General features: G+C 45.9%; 1 protein-coding gene across 2 annotated transcripts in view; it reads left to right on the forward strand.

Moving 5' to 3' along the window:
* ASB3 (ankyrin repeat and SOCS box containing 3) overlaps positions 1-21455 on the forward strand; it is a 1206585-nt gene that overhangs the window by 222585 nt on the left and 962545 nt on the right. For both annotated transcript variants that reach the window (XM_069608363.1, XM_069608362.1), the window contains exon 4: positions 17101-17259. In XM_069608363.1, the coding sequence (XP_069464464.1) occupies positions 17101-17259 (159 nt within the window). The remainder of the gene's footprint in view (positions 1-17100; positions 17260-21455) is intronic.

Genomic DNA, 21455 nt, shown 5'->3' on the forward strand with positions numbered 1-21455 from the left:
CAGCCTGCGAAGGTTCTCTGTGATGGAACGGCCCTGCACGTAACCTGTTTGATCTTGGTGAATGAGATGTGGGATAGCTGCTTGAAGCCTTCTGGCCAATAGTGCTGTGAGGATTTGTTGTCTACGTTTAGCATGGACAAGGGCCGGTACGAGCCGCAATCAGTGCTGTCTTTGTCGGGTTTAAGTAAAGGGATGATGGTGGCCTCGGCCATGGAGTCGGGGAGGTGGCCTTTTTCGTACGCCTCATTGTATACTTTGGACAATAGAGGGGCGAGTATGTCCTCGTAGGCTTTATAAAACTAGCCTGGGAGTCCGTCTGGTCCCGGCGTTTTCCCAGAGGGTAGAGATCTGATAGTGGCCGTGACCTCGTCTGGGGTGATGGGGCTTCCAAGGGGATCTGCCAGGTGATCGTCTAGGCGTGGGAGCCTGATGATGTCCAGGACATCTTCAATTGCAGAGTCTGGGGGCGGTGTGGGGTCGGAATAAAGGGTTTGGTAATATTCTTTGAACGCTGCATTAATCCCCGCTTGCGTGTGGGAGGTCAGGCCGTCTTTGTTACGGATGGAGCAGATGGGGTTCCTTGGAGTTTCTCGCTTGTATAGCCACGCAAGTAGTTTCCCGGGTTTATCCCCTATGGCGTGGTTCCTTTCGGTGTATTTAGCGTAGCTTAGTTTCCCCAGTGTCTCCCACTGTGTCAGGCACGTTTGTTTGAGTTCAATCAGTTTGTGCGTATGGGCTGGGTCAAGGGATGGTGTTGTTTCGAGAGCTTGCAGTTCGGCTTCGGTGTGCGCTAGTTGGGACGTGATGAGTTTTTGGGCCCCACCAGCGGCGGCTATCATTTCCCCCCTTGTTACCACTTTATAAGCTTCCCATGCTGTACTTATGTGTTGGACACTATCAATATTGGTTTGCCAGTAGTGTGTGGTACCCTCTCTGATTTGTTCATTATAGGCTTTGTCTAGTAATGCTTCGCTTCTTAGTTTCCATGTCGGGATGGGGGGTCTAGGGGCTGTAGCCGCCCACGTGGTCATCAGGGGGGAGTGGTCCGATAGCACTCTGGCCAGGTACTGCGTGTCCTCAAATCTTCAGCATGCTCTTCACTAACGAATAAACAATCTATTCTGGTGTGAACCTTATGTGGGGGGGAGTAAAAGGAGTAGCCTCTGGTCTCGGGGTGTTGTGCTCTCCACAGGTCTTTCAGGGCGTATTGTTGCATGAGGGCGGTCAGTGTTCTGGCGGGTGGGGAGGGGTCGACATGCTTACTGTCCGATCTGTCCATGCGGGGATCTAAGGTGCAGTTATGGTCGCCTCCCCATATTGTTATGCATTCGTTGCTCGGGGACAGCCGGGTGTACAGCGAGCGGAAGAAGACGGTTGCGTCATGATTTGGGGCGTAGGTGCAGATCAAGCGTATATCGCACCCCTCTATGGTGCCCTGTACCAGGGCCATTCTGCCTTCGTTGTCCATTTTGGTGTGGGTCAGCGAGACGGGGACAAAAGGGGCAATCCATATCAAGACTCCTCTTGAGTATGTGGAGTACGAGGAGCCCACCAAGGTTCCCCTCCAGACTTTGGCCAGCGCTGCTAGCTTGGGGGCGCTTAGGTGGGTTTCCTGAAGGAGTGCGATTCCGACTCTGTGGCGTTTCATGTAGGCGTGGATACGGCGCTGTTTGATGTAACTATTTAGTCCCCTGACGTTCCAGGACATGACTCTGATCTTGTCAGCCATAGTCTAGTTGTGGTCGTGGGGCTGTGAGCAGCTTGAGGTCAGGGTTTCTGGCGGGCTTGGTCGGTCTGGTGGCGATTCCGCTGCACGTGGTCCTGGTCTGGCGTGTAGAAAACTTTAACTGAAATCCCAACTTGGGGTTCCGACCCCCATGAATAGTAACGTCTAACTTAACTTTAAACACAACACGTCTAGCGAGGTTTCCCTTGCTCTGACTTTCCCGTTTCTGCTCCATCGGACCTAGGTCTCCTGGTGCCCTACGGGCGGGTGAACTCATCCAAAACTAGTCTGGGGGTAGGGGAGGGGTTGCCTCCGAGGATGTTATCGAGAGGTATGCCGTGTCTGGCGCCGCTCCGATACCATCGGTGTCGCCACCTTCGCTGGCGTGTTGCTGTGTGTTTAATAGGTGCTGCCCAAGAGAAGTGAAGAAGGGTCCAACGCTGCAGGCGGCTAGGGCCTGCGTTGCTTCAGTTCGATGTCCGGGATCTGTTCCCTGTCCATCCATTCGCAGGCCTCCGTGGGGGTATCGAATAAGTGTGCTTTGTTGTTGCGTAGGACTTTCAGTCTAGCCAGGTAGAGGAGTGAATAACGCAGGCCTGCGTTCTTGAGTCTGGCTTTGGTGTGTGAACAGAGCCCTACTCCTTTGGACCTGTAGGGTGTAGTCGGGGTATATGGCGCTCCTCGCAGAGTCCCTCTGTATAGAGCCGCCCATTCTGGAGAAGGCCAGGATGGTTTCTTTGTCCTTGTAGTTGAGGACTTTGGCTATTATAGGTCTGGGTGGGTTCCCCGGAGGGGGCCGTCTGGCTAGGGAGCGATGGGCTCTTTCTATGGTGAAGCCCTGTGGCAGTTTTCCGGCTCCAATTTCGTGTATGAGGAGGTCCTCGATGTAATTGGTAGGGTCGTTGCCCTCGATGCCCTCGGGCAGGCCGATGATTCTAATGTTATTTCTGCGGGCCCGTTCTTCGGCCTCATCAGCCCTATCTTCCAGGTTCTTCACCTTTTGCGCCAAAATATCCACTTCCTTTAAAAGCTGTGTTTTGGTTTCGGTGTTGTCCCGAACTTGGATCTCCAGGGCGTCCGTTCTGCTAGCGATGGAGCGCACATCCTGCCGCAGTAAGTTCAGATCGATGGCTACCGCGTCTATTTTATTCTCCATGGTCTTCTGAAGTGTCATGATAGCCTCTAGTAGCTGGGAGTTGGCCGGCTCAGGCGTCTCGGCGCTTGGCGCCTCTCCGGGGGCGGGAACCGCATCGGGCCGAGTCGCTCCGGCGTCCGCGAAGGACTCCATGGTGGTTTGGCGGTGTTTGCTTCGGGCGCCCTTGGTGGTCATGTCCCCACCACTAGGCCCCCTAGTCCACGGCAGGCGCTGCGCGGTCCGTAGCCTCTGGATGTGCCAGTGCTCTGCAGTCGTGCGAGGAATGCTCAGAATGGATGATCTTGTGTGTGTCGTCAGGGCAGGCTCCACAGGGGTTAGTGTGGGGGGAAGCCCTTGCGCTCCGAGGTGGACGTGTACAAGCCGCGGGAGGTGTCCCCCAGGCGGGGAGGACTGGTCGCCGGCGCCAGCAGTGCACTGGTTGTCCTCAGGCTTCGCTCAGGGTTCTATTGGAGTATGGGTGCCTCAGCTGCCTGGCAAGGTACGCGGATCGTGGCTGGGTACAGTTCGGCTCTGAGGTCCCGCCCCGGGTCCAGTGGGAGTGTGGCAAAGGTCGCGCCAGGCGCCCCCCCCCCCTCCGACTCCTTACCGCTTTCCTTCGTGGCTCTGCGGAATCCTCCGGCCGCGGGGGAGACTGTGTGCTGGCGGGGCCTTCAGGTGTGTGGATCTTGACAGGGGAGCAGCGTTGTCTGTGCGGCCTCAGTGGCGCGGGGAAGCGGTGAACGCAGGCCACAGCAGCCGCTTCCGTCCGATTCCCTCCGGTGTCCGAGGCCGCTCCGACTCCCCCTCCAATGGCCTGGAGCTCGGCGTGCAGGTCCGGGCCCCGTAGATGCAGGTCGCCTCCTTCGGGACACTGCTAGTTGGGCGCCCAGGGCCTCGGCGGGCACCCGCAGGATCAGCTGCAGTGCTCTGCTTACAGCGCGGGGCCGGGACTCATGATGGCCGCCATTTTCGGTGTCCACGTAGCGTTCCTTTCTCCCGTCGCAGCGGGCCAACGGAGGGACGCAGGGCCTCCAGACTTCAACAGTGGGCAGTCCAGGCTTTCGCACAGCTTATGTGCGATTTTCAGGTGTATGTAGTCGGAAAAAAGCAGTAGTTAGCGGCGGATCGTTAAACGTATCACACGGAGCTGCACCGAGCACGTCTCTCCTACATGGCGGTTAGCCACGCCCCCCAACATAATGACTTGTTGACTACTATGGTAACAGCTATTGACAACCTTCCCGAAGCCCTACCGGGTTTACTCATACCAATTGTTAAATGTATAGAAGCATTGCCTATAGGATTAGCTGACATGTTAGTTCCCATAGTGAAGGAGACAATGGTAACTTGGAATGCTGATCTGAAATCTGTACGCTACACAAATGGGGTTGAAATTGGGAGCGCTCTGCCTAAAAATAAAACATCTAGAAATAACATGGTGGCCCCTAAATTTTCGGAAATTGTGGCCAACTCTGCGAAAAAGGATACTGTCACATCTAAAATTATCCCTAAGGGCAATGACTTAACTGAAGGTCCTATTACGGATACTATGCCTTCTAGAGCAGAAAAAAAACAAGCGAAAAAAATAATAACAAAGTAAAAATAACAGAACAAAAAACAAATCATCTAGAAAATTTATGAGAGACCTTGATATGAAACACATGATTGATGAGGATGCTTCGGATTTCAGTTGTTTGTGTGGTATCGAATTGCGGAGTCACACGGACGAATGTAGCTGAAACTGAGAAAACATCCGCTGATCAGGCAACTCAGAGTGAATATGAAGAAGGAGTGGATGGAATGTATGAGGTTATGAAGAAAAAAACAAGAGCTTCCTTTATGGATAACACGAGCAGACTGGAAAATGGTTTGAACAACATTTTTAAAATCTTTAAAGGCCCAACATGTACGTTGATTAAGGATGTTGATTGCCTAGGTACAAAGGAGCCTATTAGATCAGGTAAAAACATGAGTGGTATAGAACAGGTTAAAAACAATCATACACTCTTGGCCTCTGGGGAGGTAGTGAAGCCACGAATAAGACCGATTGTACAATCAGTAAACACAGGATTATACCATAAAGACACTACGAATATTAATACACTACCTTTTACAAATACAACAATGGTAGAGTCTTGTAGTAAACAGGATGAGAGATCAGTGTTGCAAGGTGTTAAAGATGCAGCACATAACCCTCACCTTGCGCCCACAGATATTGAGACAAATGTGGAGGAAATACTCAGAAATGTCCAGGATTTGATGAATGAAAATAAAAGAGTGAAAGAACAAGATAGAGTAATGGAACACACGAATACGAGTTTGCGTACAAATGAGAAGGAAATTGCACTTCCTACTGAGATGCAGAATGCAGGGCGTACAGAATATGATATCATACAGACAGTGATTACTGATTCTAGCATAAATCGGAAGGCCAATGAACATGATCAAATTGGTGAACTCTTAAAAAATGTGAATAACATTGTAGAAGAAAATAAGAGGCTTAGAAATAAGGATACTCTGTTGAACTGCCAAAAAAAAGATGAGGGCTTATCGGAAGAAGAGAGGAATGAACAGGACTATCGCTCATATGTAAGGGGGGATGGTAGGTGGCATAATGATAAAGCATCTAATGATATAAAATATCTACAGGAGCTCAGACCTGTGGCATTTCCACATATGCCGAGTCTGATTCTATGCAATTTATTTAAAGATGATAGAATGCAACCGCTAAATAGACCCTACATTCTCTTATTATTTGCGGAGATACCTGAACTCAAACTTATTACCTCTGCAGATATTTATATGGCCGATTTTATCGATAAGGGAAGATGGGATTTTGTAAGATTGGTGATTCCATCCCCCTTAGTTCGGTCAATGATACTGAAGGAGGCAGAAGCTCTACATCGCATGGGCTTTGACATCTTCCCAATTAAAGATCAGTCTATTCCAGCGCAAATCCCTGATAGAGGTGGGATAACAGGGCAAGAAAGTGATGATCGAAGATATTGATCAAAAAACTGATGATGTATCAGAGAAACAGGATTGGAGATGGTTGGCTCTTTCTTTGCGAGACGCAATCTCCAATCTAAAGGAATTGGGTAAACCTGCATAGTTACTAATCATGTTTTGAAATTGCTATGTTGGAATTCTCGTGGCAATTTCAATCTTTTTAACAACAAATCTTCTATGTTAGATTTACATGGCTTTGATCTAATTTTGCTACAAGAAACCTAGCTGACCTCTCATGTGGGCTGGGAAGATTTCGTAGTGGAGGATTTATGTGCCACAAAAGGTGCGAGAGGTAAACCTAAGGGGGTTATACTCACGGCATCAAAGGAGTCCCCAGGTTTGCAAAAAAAAAAAACACTTGGAAACAAGGTCAATCGTTTCTCTTAACTGATTATTTGGTGGGAGATGGTTTGAATCTCTTCTCTCTACTGATAATCAATGTGTATTGGAACGCGAATGACTTATCCGATCAACAGCTGGAAATCAACTTAATTGATTTAGGTAAGCAAATAGATCAGTGGTCTACCAACAACACTTGTGGTCAAATAATAATAGCGGGCGATCTAAATGCAGACTGTGATGGGAGAATCCTTGCACCTCAAGATGACAACCTGCGTAATTGGTAGCCAGAAACTCAGAGGATTCCTATGGCATAAATACACTGAATTGTGGGGTTTAAAGCGTATTTCAAATGACCACTATACATGGAATGCAAGAGGCTGTAAGTCCACTATTGATCATATTTTTCTAACTGCTAAATTGAGTTTTTCATTGTCAAGTTTTGAAGTGAAGCATGTCTCGATAAGTGACCACTGCATGCTTGTGATGGAGTTTGAACTTTTAATCTGCGAAAGGGCCAAACAATGCTATAAGGAGGATCTTTTGCTTAACACCGCAAACAATAGGATTAAATGGTCCTTTAATTCCACCCACAAATTTACCTCTACGCTCATCGCTGAATACGATAATAATAATTTGGAACAACGTTTGCATATGTTCTCAGTAAAAGAATTCGACGGCACCATTAGATCCAAAATTAAGGACTTTATTTAACATAAGCCTTGCAGATCTGTCCAGACAAATCATCACAAACATGCAATGGACATAGATGTTCACGAAAGAAAAAGAGAACTCAATAGGGAGCTCCGCAGACTTCGGAAACTGAGTACAGCCAATTCGGGTCATTGGGTTTCTATCAAACGAGTAAAGCAATCATATAAAAACTGGCTGAGGAGCCACAGATGTATCATTGCTCAACGGGGTGGTGAACGGATGTTAGGAGCAATGAGAGGGGTGACCTCGCACAATTTCTGGCAACTGATGAATAATGTGGACCCGACTCAAGTCAAAATAATGGTAAATCCAATCCCTGAAGCTATCTGGGCAGGCCATTTTCTAAGTTGTATATGACCAATGACCAGTGCTACTCACCGCATAGATTGAGTCCTTCACCCTGGACATTGAGATGTGAGGTAGGTATAATAAAGAGTCTCATAATAAAATCTAAAAACACAGGAGCCCCTGGGCTAAACAATCTCAGTAATAAGGTGCTAAAAGCTGACCCTCTCTTATGGGCAAGAATCTTATGTATACTTTTCAAAGACGTGTGTACACTTAAAACCATCCCACAATCTTGGAGGGTGTCTGTTGTCATCCCGGTGTTTAAAAAGGGTTCTCGATTGGAGCCTAGTAACTACAGACCCATAGCTATCGCGGATTCAGACTCTAAAATATTTGCATCCTTGGTATTGATTGATGTTCAGAGGTGGATGGATGATAATCATATACTCAGCATGAACCAAGTGGGTTTTAAGAAAAACTGCGGTGCGGACTGTGGTGGGTTAGTCTTGCGATGTATCCAAAGCAAAGCTTGGGCTAAGGGGAAGAGTCTCCCTTGTGGGCCCGCCCATCCCGCCGATCTATCCTTTGCCGGGTCCCACGCGATATTGAAATCACCAGTAAGGACAATAGGGGACTTAGCGAACTTCTCAAGCTTTTGCAATTGCACTCTGAATAAAGAGATCTTGGGCTGTGTTTGGGGCATATATCGTCGCCACAGTCAAGGCCCAATCGTCACGTCAACTCCGATGGGCATTGTTCTTTGCCGAGTTCGATTTCGTGATAACCTATCGACCAGGTTGTAAGAATGGTAAAGCAGACGCCTTATCCCGAATAGGGATGGGAGAGGCGAAAGTGAACCCAAAACCAGTACCTATAATTCCCGAACAAAGGATTCTTGGCATGACTACTCTACAGACACTAGAGGACATTCAGGTAAAGATCCAGCAACTCTTTGATCCTACAGCCTTGCAGGACTGGGTAAAGAAAGGCCCAGACTACTCTGTCACCAATGATCTGCCTTATTACCAAGGGCGGCTATTTCTGCCACACAAGGAACTAACTACAAGAGCTAGTCATTTCCCGTTATCATGATACCCTAATGGAGGGGCACCCAGGTATTGCAAAAACTGAAGCTAAAATTAAAAGACAATTCTGGTGGCCCACCTGGCGAAAGGATATTAAATCATTTGTGATGTCTTGTGGCATTTGCGCCCAAAACAAAAGTCAAAAGAAAAAACCAGTTGGACTCTTATAACCTTTAGACATTCCGCCTACACCATGGCACACCTTATCGTTAGACTTTATTACTGATCTACCCCCATGCAATGGATTTAACACCATTCTAGTTATTGTGGATCTTTTTTCCAAGATGGCCCACTTTATTCCTTTAAACGGATTACCTTCTGCTTCAATCCTTGCCAAGGAGTTCCTTGAAAACATTGTTCGCATACACAGATTTCCGTCCGTATTGGTCTCTGACCGGGGCAGTCAATTCATTTCACATTTTTGGAAAAAATGCTGTCAATTGGCGCAAATCGATGTGAGGTTATCGACCAGTCACCACCCCCAGACCGATGGTCAAACGGAGAGGACCAACCAGACTCTCGAACAATACCTGCGTTGTATGTTACATCAGACGGAGAGTTATTGGAAAGACATTCTTTGGATCGCCGAATATGCATACAATAATTCAGTACACTCTGGAACTGGACAAAGCCCCTTTTATACCTTATATGGGCGCCATCCTCAAACCTCAGACCTTGACTCACCCCAACACTTAGAAATGCCCGCAGTGGACCATCTGCACGCTACGATTACACAAGCCTTTAAGGAAGCAACTACACATTTAAAACAGGCGAAAGAAAAATACAAGAAAGATGCTGATCGGCATAGAAGTGATTCTCCACAATACCAAATAGGGGACCAAGTATCGTCAGTCACAAAACATATACCTCTAAAGGGAACACAGACCTTTAACCCCAGATATTTCGGACCTTACTCTATTAAGGCCATTATCAACCTGGTGGCTGTCAAGTTGGACTTGCCTGCTAATATGTGAATTCGTCCCGTCTTTCATGTGTCACTTTTGAAGCCAATACAACCAGGGACAAGACTAACCAAGCCACCAGACCCAATCCTTGTAGACGGAGAACCCGAATTTGAAGTTAAGAACATCCTGGACTCCAAGCTGATAAAGTCAAAACTTTTTTATTTAATCGACTGGAAAGGTTACGGACCACAGGAAAGGTCATGGGAACCTTGTGACCATGTTCATGCACCCCGATTGGTGAAAAAATGCCACCGAAATTTACCAGACAAACCACAGGGAAGAACGACTTTAGGTGGGGCCTTGGGGGGGAGTGCTGTCATGATGCCTACCCCCAGGGACCCAGACCAAGTCCAGCAACCTCGGAAGCAGGCATCAAGTTACCCCAAGCAAGCCCAACAACCCCTGCTAGGGGCTATTTGGGTGCAATCCTGCCGCCTATTACGCCAGGCTCATATGGAGAGTCAGTCCTGGCGCCATAGGCGCCAGGCTCATAGATTAAAACTTACCTGATGCAGACCATGCTGCAAGAGCTCCAAGCCAAAAGAGGCTTGGAAGGGACTTTTTTACCTAGGGACTATTTTTTTACTCGGGTGGGGCTGGGGAGGAATACCTACCTGGGACTACTTTGGAGGCTATTTAAACCACGCCCGAAAAGCAGCACACGCTTCGCGTTATTCTGCATCCAGCAGCGTAACGCTCACCGTGCCTGCAAGTCTGCATCCAGTCTTCTGCCACGCCCGCCTCGAGTCTGGAGCTCCTAGAAAAAGGGAGAAAGAAGGAGAAAAGGTTAGAACAAGAGCAATACCTTTGATCCTTACCTGAATTCCCGATCCATCGCTCCTTCGAGCTGGAAGAAAGAAGTTATTTTATGCGCGTCGCCTCGCCTGCTGCAGCGCCGCGCTGAACTCACCGGCCTTCGCAGCATCTTCACATTCCACCGCATCCTCCTGCATGTTCCCGCCGCACTCCGGCACCTAAGGAGAAGACAAGAACAGCAAGGTGAGCCAAGGGAATACACAGAGGAATCCCTCATAGACTTACCTGATTTTACCACCGGGGGTACTATTCCTCTTCACGGGTCGGCGCAGCTTCCACTGCATCCTAGCCGAACCCAGTCCCCTAAGGGGAAACAAAAGGACAGCAAGGTGAAACAAAGGGACTAACCAGGGGAACCCTCACCACAAAAGACTTACCTGATTTTACCGCCAGAGGCATTATTCCCCGAGACTTCATACTTTCTCTCAGCGCCTGAATAAGGGAGAAAGCAACAGATTACATATGGACATTATTTTATCGAACTGTGTTGGATAATACAAATTCTTACCAGAATATTACCGGTTGCCACGAGGAACTCTTTAGTAGGGTCAAGCTGCAACCTGCAAGGAATCGGACAAGAGTGAAAGTCAGGCATTCTGAACTCTTACAAACTACATACTTACGGCGTCTTGCCGGGAATATCGGAGTCAATATTGTTCTGGAACTCACCAATTCTTTCGAGCCAGTGAAGCAACTGGTTATCTACGCGCCCCTGCGCTCAATGCAGGACGGAGAGCTCATCTTTTCAAACCATAAGGTGATACTATAAGAGGGGACATCAAAGGTGATCAGTGGGGAGAACAGCGGGGTGGGGGGATTTACGCTCAACTCCACGGGTGGTTAATTCCCTTTCTCCATTTGCAGAAGATTATTCCTACGGGCCAAGCAAACGAAGCTAGGTGGCCCAATCCAGTCCGTCATCTCGGTCCTACGCGTCACATTGGTGGAGACCGCAGCTGTCCAGTCCAGATCGACGCCTCTGTGGGATCCAGGTGAGCGTAACAACTGCTCTCTCATTGTCTTGGCTATTGAAACGTGTCTGTCCGTGGCTACGAGGTCAATGTGCATTCCTCTCGATTGTAGATATTCCAATGATTTTATAAATCCTAGTTTCTCCATGGCCACTGAGGATTTACATTGGGACACCTGCACGACCACCGAACTCACAATTTTCTTACTATACATGTGCTGAAAGTGGTAGGTGCAGTACTTGGCAGAAAATCCAGGGCTGTCGCACTGTCCATCGCCGGCTAGCCTCAATAGTTTGCCTTTGAATGTACTTTCTAGAGACAATTGTTAAATTTTCAAAGCATCACTAATGGCCGGAAATAGATAATCATGTTGGAATTTGTAGTACTGCGTTTTAGAAATGAAATGGAGTCCCACAAACTGAAAGAAAGACTCTAACTTTCAAAAACTGGTCCCACTAAAAAGTGAGGCAGCTGCACACAGTAGATTGCCTGCTGGCAGTTTCCCCAGCATCGGTTGTGCAGACCATGGTAACGTATGATGTAATGTACAGGCGGCATGTATTTTGACGTTACTGCCTTGTGTTTGACGAGTCACATGAATCAATGGCTTCCCACATACTTCCCCTCTAACAGAATGCCCACATTTCAGCATACTTATAATATCCATCAAACAACTGTCGAATACTATGTATTTGCCCTCTTTCATTAGACTGTCATCCTGCATCACAGTTGTTTCGGACTGCATCGTTGCAGACATATCACCAGAATTGAAACTAATATCGCCGATATCAGGTTCTGATGCAAAGCTTTGTGAGGTAGGTACGAGGGGAGTTAGGGCTACAACTTTTCATACAGTATTATTTGAGGCTGTCAGTCGGCACAAGTTGTTATTGATATCTCAAGTTCTGACATGCTTTTCCAGCAATATATTGGGGGTTAGGGAGATCTGAAAGCTGTGCTGCAGTTAGTCAGTAAGGAAACTATTAAGATAGGCCTCAGAGCTGATGTGCAATTAAGCCTAGAATAGTATTTGTAGTAAGTAGAGAAGATTTTAGGACGAGCAAGAGCTTTGTTCACTGAATCAGCCATAAAGAGCGCAGGGACATGATGACAAGTTTACTTCCAAGGGGTTGAATAGAATCGCATACTGGAACACCCAAAATAGAACACAATAGTCTAGCTTCTAATTTAGGTAGCCATGCAAGGCTAGATTCAGGGAGAACTTCTAGGCCGTATAATACTTGTGCAATTATGCTGATTTTATTTATAATTAGGAGGCCCTCAATGTTAAAGCCTCCTCTATGGGTGATGAACCTTTTTATTACCAGCCATTTTTTCATGGCTTTTAGTTCAGTAAAATCCTGATAGTAAGTCCTACTTCCACGTGGTTTCAGGAGACGGCTCAAGTAGACCTATTCATTAACTGTCTCTAAAGGGACACAGTTAATGATCCAATTAAATTGTGGGGAGTTGGACATGCCACCAGCCATGCCTTTTTTAGCTCTCCTGCTCTTTCTCCAATCCAGCAAGCACACAGCACTTTATTCTGTACCGGGTTGTCACACCTGTTATTGCTGATTTGGTACCCTGTGCAATTCCCACTTCGGCATTATATCGTACCTTATTGCAGGTCAGTCCATTTTTGTGTCTCACCCATGCAATCTATTGACTTTTGCCCTTGGTAACTGTTGCCTCTGGGATCCTAATGGATTTGCACCTCTATGGATGCTTTTCTTTTAACATCTCTTGTATAACTGGGCTATGAGCTTTCGCTTAGGTCATTGGGTCAGCCAACTATGTGGAGTAAACACATTAAAGTGGGGGATGACATTTGGGTCACTTTTACCTAATTTATATGTGTGCTCCATTATCGTGTCTTGCATTCTGAATGCATATGCACTTGCACTTTATTGATTTCATCGATATGGAGCTGCTGCATGTTGTTTGCACAGTATGCCTGATGGACATTTATCAATCTCCATACGAACTGGAATATCTTTATACTGCACTGAATTTTTGTGTGTGTTTTATGAATATGCTCCAGTCTTCAATCAAGGTGCTTAATTGTCACTGTGGTAAACTGACTGTTTATGCACTTGCACTTTATTTGGTTTTACTGATTGTTGTATGCTGTTAGGCAGAATCCTGTGCAGTGTTAGGGACCACTACACACAATTAAGACAAGTGGTAATACGAGTTCACCTTTGGTACAAGCCTGTACTACTATGTTAAAGTGGTAGCAGTAGCGGAGCAGCTAGGCTTATCTCAAGAGTATATGAGCAGTAGCAGAGATTACACAAAGGGACCACAATTACTGTGACTCAAGCAAACACTGACTCAAGGTTTCTGGTAAAAAATATAAGTACATTTATTTTTAATATAAGTACACTTCTATTCATTCAAAACCACACGAAAAATACACTACAAACAACCAATTCTCTTGGCACAGAATAACTCAAGGTAAGTACCTTATGTTTTGGCGGGCCGGTGTTGTGAAACAAAAGACGTTACCGGGGATACACTTGCAATCACTTTTTGACAGCTTGGTTGTATTAAAGAAACGCGTATCCGCAACGAAAAACGTTACCGGGGCAAAACACAATTAGCACCTGGGCTAAACAGAGAGAGTTGGGGACAAAAATCATGCGCAGTACTTTTGTCAAGGCAGACAGAATCAGAGAACACTCGCTGACAGAAATACAAAAAGTCAATAGGCCGGAGCCTGTGTCAAGTGGAACCGGGTTCCTGTTGTTGAGGATCACGCAGTCAGACAGTTCAAGATTCAACGTTGCCAGGAGTACTTGGATATTGTCAATGGAGGAAGCAAAAGTTATAAGAAGGAGGGAAGACAAGGGCAGGCCTTGGAGGAGGAGAAAAGGGATTCACCCTAGTTCCTCAAGCAGAACACAGTACCTTATTCGATGAAGAAGCTGTTGCCACGGCAGTTGTTCCTGGTAGTTTCCTGTAGACCCACGGTTCCTGGAGCTTCGGCAAGAAGGACGTCTGGAGGGGTCTGCACCACACAGGGAGGAAGCCAGCAGCAGTGACGGTGAATAAAAGGTGCACTCCGTTAAAACGGGAGAGGCTCTTCAGATGGCTATCCGGACCACTACAGCAGTGTGCAGCGATTTTGACCACGAAGAGGATCCTCTAGCTGTGGAAGATGAGCTGGTTGCCCCCACCAGGCTCAAGGGAAGAAGACTCCGGACTGGATCTTCTCTGGTCGTCGAAGGGTAGATAGCTCAGGACTGCAGCAGGGCTTCACCGGGACGGGGTAGTTGCAGCAGCCAACTTCTTCTCCGCTTCTCTTCGGTTCATTGTAGTTCCAGTGTCGACTGACTTCCAGCCCAAGAGTCCTGCCTTTTAATGCGAAAATCCCCCATTCACACAGCCTGGCTGTCAATCACGCAGCAGGGGGCTTGTCCAGCCCGGACAACCACCTCAGCCAATCATGGCAAAGTGCGACTTGGGTTTCCTAGGATACCCTGTGCAGGGGGTGACTACACCCCTCCCTCACATTCAGCCCACCTAGACACCCAGGCGCCCAGAGGAGGGCTTCTTGACAGAAGCCTGCCAAAAGACGGTGAACAAAGAAGGCAAACCTGCTTTGCCGTGCAAAGTAAAACACAAGAAGGACTTTAACAAAAAGAAAAGGCGAATAAACCTGACCAGAGCCAAAAGAAAGAGTATGTGGTCAAGCGTGTTTATGTTCGAGGCTCATATAATAGCCTAAAACAATACCACGTTTATATAGTATAATCGCGGTAGAAAAGTTAGGGTAGATACCACTGCCACCAGCCAAGTGTAAATGTTAAAAAAGCAAAACAAGGCTCTAGGAGGTACAGATAAAAAGGGCTAAGGATCAACCCTTTCCAGGACTCCATGTAAAATGGGGTGTACTGGATCTGTGGTTAAATAACTAGCTAAAGTTAATGGCAACTTTACCCTTTTCTGGGGGACAGTAGTCAGCCCCTGAAAATGGAGTCGGTGGGAAGTCTAAAAGACAACCCTGTGTCACTGCACTGAAGGTGCTGTGTAAGACACAAAAGAAGGGGGCTACTGAAGTGGTGTGCTCCAGAGTCCACAATCACAAAAACAGATGACATACACATGGCAAAACATGGGTAAGAGTGGGGGAAAAGCTCACACTCTTACCAAGTGGAATAAAATAACTCCAGAAATCCAGCAAAGCTGCTGGGGGACTCACTAGGTAACGGAAATTAGCCATAAAATGAGGATTCTCCCTAACATGCTGTGTGGTTTTTGCAGTTCACGCTGCCTGATACATATTGTTACAACTCCACAAGGACATGAACATGTTTACACTGCATTGATTATTTGTGTATGATTACTTTAAAATGCACTAATGATGAATTGATGTCCCTTCACGGTGTTCATTCATTGTGATTTTAGAATTGTTTCCATGTTCAAAGGGAGTGCATTGCTGATTTAATAGCTTAATCGTTAACTGTATAATTGTTGGGCTAAACACACCACAAGATGTGTGGCATGTTGACTATCTAACTGACCTTACCTCAATATGTTACATGAACATGGTAGAGGGACTCAGAACCATTTTTAACAGTTACTGCACTGCCGTTGCCTTAGTGTGATCAAGCACTCTGAGAGTGCTAAACGCGTAACTTTGTCCCATTGTTCATGCATGCTGTTTTGTGTAAATAAAACATGTACCAAGTTATTTCCTCTTGGCCATGTCTTTGATTTTCATATATATATATATATATATATATATATATATATATATATATATATATATATATATATATATATATATATAGGACATAAGGGGGGTGGGCATGACGGAAGGAGGGAAATACGGGGTAACCCCCATTAAAAGAAAAAACCTCAGTCGAACTAAATTACCACTATAAAATGTGTTTTTACGAAACCACATATTACCCTTTGTGGTATACCATATTTCGCCCATTGTATATTTATTTACGTAATAAACTGTGCATATACTCAAGTTGCATGTAATCTATTGTGGGTTACCAGATTGCAGTATGTGTGTATTTTACTTTGATTGGTTTGTAGTGTTTTTTACTTTACTACAACTGGGTTAGTAATACAAATAATATTCATCAGTCTCTACTATATTGTTAACTGTACATGACACCAAACCCCTGATCTCGTATGTCTAAACCTTTCTCCCCAGCATGTTACCAAGTGAGAGCTTGGTTAGATTACGTGTGAAAATTAATTGCAGACCGAATAGGTTGGCACTAGTGATGGTTGAAGTACAAAAACCTTTCACGAAGGGCCTGAACGCATTGCTATTCCAGAGACTAGGCACACACTCCAGGTGATAGTTATACCTACATATCAGAAAATGCTTAAAAGATGTTAATAAAATGCAAACATTGCATTACTTGAGTTACATGATAAACGGTCTAAAGTGATTGAAAAAATGTCTCATCGATCCCTCAGGTATTATTTAAATTTTACTTATTTTAGGGGAAAGTACTTGCTTTTAAGGTGTGAACGTTTTTTTTTCTTTCTTTGTTATTTTCCTGAATACAAAGCAACATAGAAAAGATGTTGTCCATATTTGTCCATAGTTGCACACAGTTCGTGCTTGTGAATACCCCTTGAAAAAGCAGGATTCGAGCTTCATTGTTCATGTCCCCGTGTGGCATTCCGCTGACGAGTCAGTGCAAATAGCAAGAGGCAAAAGAGCAGCATTGCAAAATGTATGGCAAGAGAGCATGCTGCTGTTTAGAGGGCTTACAGTATTGTGTCTGACTGGGAAACCCACATAGTGGTGTCAAACAACAGAGGCCCTGGTGCTGAAACATGAAAGGGCACATTATTTGTAAGTAACCCAGCTGGATAGTGTCAAAGGGAACACACTCCAACAGTAATGTTGCTGAACTTTTGCATTTCCGAGGTAAGGACCTTAGTCATCTATTCACTTGCACACAATGTATAACCCTGCAGAGAGTAATACCTTATCTCCTCCCATCCCCTTTGTTGAAGCTTCTTGATAAGCAGAGAGGTTAATGTGTGTTTCTCCTATCTTTTTGTTTTTAAGCTTCTTCGAAAACGTACATAAAATCAAAGACATTTGAGGGCGAGACAGCGTTGCATCTTTCTGCCAGACGTGGGGGTGTAGAGTGCACGAAAATCCTTTTGCAGGCAGGAGCTGATCCCAACGAACTTACAAATGAAGAAACCACGCCATTATTTGTAGGTATGTGTGTAAATTATCGCATTGCAGAAGCACCGTCCAATTTAGAATCAAGTCAATCACTAATTATAAACATTGTTATTAATGAACATGGTTTTGTCCTTCCCTTTCTGTGTTAGCAAAGCAACTATGCTAAGAGGTACTGGAAGACATTACCATACTTGTATGTCTCATCTGCCATTGATATCTCAGTCGCCGAATGAGCATGACTCACCGTCTTTGCTCCCCATCTTTCTTTCTCAATAATGTCAGTACTGTCACCATCCCCACGACCTATCTAGCCATCAGCAACTCGGATGTTGAAAGCCTTAGAGCCCTTCTTTTCACACCTCCTCGTCAACATGTCCTTAAGCCCCTTTGCCCAGCTCATACATATTTAATTCCTCACCATCTACTCCCATGCCGACGACACCCAGATCCTAGTGTGAGTGGACAAATCCCCATCCCCCACATCTGACAAGTGTATGACTGCCATTCCACACTGGATGTATGGCAATTGGCTAAAACTATACAGGGAAAAAACAAGGTGCTCATCATAAAGCACAGCCCTTCTTTATGGCCTCACTCCATCGGACCTCCATCTCTTGCGCCCAATAGTCGCAGCTCGCTTTCTAATCGAGCATATAACTGCTGTTGTCTGCTCCTACTTCTTCCACCTACAATCCCTTAAAAAAAAGTCCTGCAACAAAACCCTTGAAATTCAGCGGATGTGGGAAGGCATGGCCAGCTTAACTCGGCACGCTCCAATTGATGTTTTCCATAATGCCATGTCCCCCATACAGCCATTACGTATGTCATTGTAAATCCCTTCTCTTATAATATGCAAATCCTCATGGGCTTTGCAACGGGAATGCACTGAGTTAGGCTGGTCATGACTTCCTATATCCACAGATTTTAAGGGTTTTGTTGCGTTAAACCTGCAAATCTTAACTGCACATTAACGCAGGTTTTTTTTAGAGAAATATATATATATATTACATTTTTTGTTTTAGAAACTCAAAAAGGGACATTGACTGCACGTGACAGTAATACTATCCCTAGTGTGACGTTCACTGCACTCATGGTCCTTCACGCTTCAAGGTCCCTCAGATTGTTTTCTTCCGGCATTGTAGTCGGGCGCATATTGTGGAGTCCCTTCTTGGCTGACATCATTACTTAGTAAAGGTTTAAACGTAGTATTTCTTTCTGTCCTTACAACCGTTTACCGCAAGATCTCCAGCAACAGCTTCAAGGACAGGACCATCCGTCGACGACAGCGACTCCCGTTTCGACGAACCTTTGCCAATGGGCCTCGGCCATGCACAGTACGGAGAGTGGGAGGAGGTTCATATTCCAGTCTCAGTAGAGAATGCATATTCCCGTTTACTACATTTATTTGGCCAGGCTGCCATCCTTATACATGATGAACAACACTCCTTTTAAATTCTGTCCTTACTGTAATAGGAGGTTTCCCTGGAAGGATTCGCAACAAGTGTGTAACCTTTGCCTTCATAGGGACCACGCCGAAAAACAGTGAAGTCTTGCAAAATGTTGAGGCCTAAAACTTTAAAGGACCGCAAGACTAAACGCTGGGCCCACCACCGCCGTGGAGGGAGCCTCAGGCAATAGCATCATCAACGTCCTAAGTGACCCTGAGGGCAATCGGGATCCTTCAGGTTCCCGCATGCAAGCCCCCGACCCCAACAGGCAGGCCGGCAGTTCTGCTATGGGTACAGGTGCACTTCATACAAAGATTCTGAAACGTTTCTGTTTGGGAGCAAGAGATATGAAGCAATGGCTGAATATTTAATCAAATTTCCCTAACCATATATCCGCACACAATATATGCGGTTTAGACTCAATCTATGGCACACTCGCGAGGTGTTGTGTAGGAGAAAACTGCCATCACTAAAACAGAACTATTGCTGATACTGTTTGAATAAAAATAAAAAGGAGACCTTACAACATCTCATTGTAGAGTGTTCTGAATTAGATGTGATACGTGAAACGATTTTTAAGAAAGTTTTCGCCCTGCATAGTAACCTACATCATGATCGGATATGGCAATTGATCTTCTCAAGTCCAAGACTAGCAGTGAAAGTAGCCATAGTGCACTATCTTGAAGCGGTCCTACCGCAATTTAGAACATTGATTTATATGAGGCGAAAATGTTTTATTCTTTTACAATATTTTGTGATTAGGGATTTAATATGTTTTCATTCCATTCTTTTGACAAATTGTTAAATTGCTAATAGATGGATTATTTAAAAAAAAAAAACCTTTGTTCAATAATTGCTGTAATGATTTTTGTGTAATTGTGTATAATAAGTTTGTAAAGAAAAATATTTGAAAAGTTGACTTTGTCGACTAACCAAATAAAAAAGTCTGCAGCACAGTTCATCCCCTTGCTTCATTCCGTCCAGAGGCGCATTCATCCCTCCCTGCTTACCCCCAACCCAGCATGGGCAGTCAACCCGTGCATCGAAAATATGTTTAGACCAGCCCCCTCAGGCCCCTTATACATTAGGGGACAGCTAATGCCCGACTCTCTAGTAGTCACCACCACAAGAAAGAGAGCGGGAACCCCTCTGGCCTCTGCCAAAGCCCCTCCCTGACAAGGAGGGTAAAAAAATCTACACCCTGGGCAGCAAGGTAGCATCCTTAGCTGCCTATCAAACAAGGATAGCTAATAACACCACGCTATTAGCTAGCTATAATTGCCACTAATGGGACGAGATGGCACAACAAATACTCAGTCCTGAGCCCCTAAAAACGCAGCTCTCACTCACCATCGCTGAGGGGAAACAAGTAGCAAGCTGCATCCTTGGAATAACCTGGACGTAGCAGGAAACGCCGGAAGAATCGTGGCAGAAGGCACACTGATCACAATGATCAAACGCCACGCATGGCTCCGTCAATCGGGCTGCAAACTGGAGACCCAGGCTACCCTCCTAAACATGGCTATTGGGCCCAACAGTTTATTTGGCAAAGAAGTTGAGGATGCACTTAAAAGCGCAAAGGACGAATATGATACCCTCAAATCCCTGGGACAGCCCCCTAACAAACCCTTTGGGCAGAGAGGACGCTCAAACCCACGCTGGTTTAGAGGACAGAACTCCCAGTGGTCCTCTAACTACAACCACGGTGGGCAAAGTTCGTCCTGGCGTTCTTCACAAGGGTAGTCCTCCCAACAGGGGTTTCAAAGAGGCCAAAGAAGGTCTAGAAGTAGGGGCAGATCATCCTTGGTGTAAGGCGCTCTATAAATAAATCAATCAATAAATAAATCAATCCTCAAGAGGGGGCTCAACCCCTCCTAAGCAATGACCACCCGCTACAGGTTCCCTCCTATGCCACTCCAGTAGGAGGTTGTATTTCCCACTTTGCCCACGCATGGGAGGGGGATCATGTTGGAAAAGTGGGTACTTTCCACCGTGGCGCGGGGGGGATATTGCATAGAGCTGTTTCAAACACCAGCCAATCACCGGCTAAGACAAAGACAGACTTCACAGGAAGAACAACGCATCCTGTTGGATGAGGTCAAAGCACTGCTACTAAAAGACACCATAGAAATTGTCCCGGCAAGCCAGGTAAACAAGGATATTTATTCAGTGTACTTCCTTGTGTCGGAAAAAGACTTAACAATGCGCCCTGTCCTAGATATGTATGTTAAGCCACAGAAATTCTGCATGACAATGCTACAGGAGGTAATCCCTCTGCTGAAACAAGGGGACTACGTGGCAAACCTGGATAGGAAAGATGCATACTTTCATATTTCAATGTTCCCTGCGCACAGAAGATTCTTGTGCTTCAAAATAGTGAACAAACATTACCAATTCAAGGTGCTACCCTTCGGCATAGCCTCCGCTCCAAGGGTATTCACCAAGGTACTAGCGGTAGTGGCAGCGCATCTATGCAGAGAATCAGTCCCAGTGTACTGTAGAGGAGGAGTCAAGTACCCCCACCAAAAGCTCTGCCACATGTTGCTTATATGTTGGGAACCAGAAGATAAGTGCAGTACCACTGAGGACGCCTGTACCGAAGAAAATCCTGGAAACAAGGTATCCATTGAGAAAACCCTATATGCATTCACAAAGAAATAATAGCTTTTTGGACAAAGTTCCAGTGGAAGTGTGAAAAGGAGTGAAAAAGAAGACTGGTGACGTCATGCGGAGCAGAGCTGATGCACCCAGAAAAGATGCATTATGTAAAAGAACATTCTA

This window comes from Ambystoma mexicanum, chromosome 4q (genome assembly GCF_040938575.1).
Source record: "Ambystoma mexicanum isolate Mex_15411 chromosome 4q, UKY_AmexF1_1, whole genome shotgun sequence".
NCBI classification, from domain to species: domain Eukaryota; kingdom Metazoa; phylum Chordata; class Amphibia; order Caudata; family Ambystomatidae; genus Ambystoma; species Ambystoma mexicanum.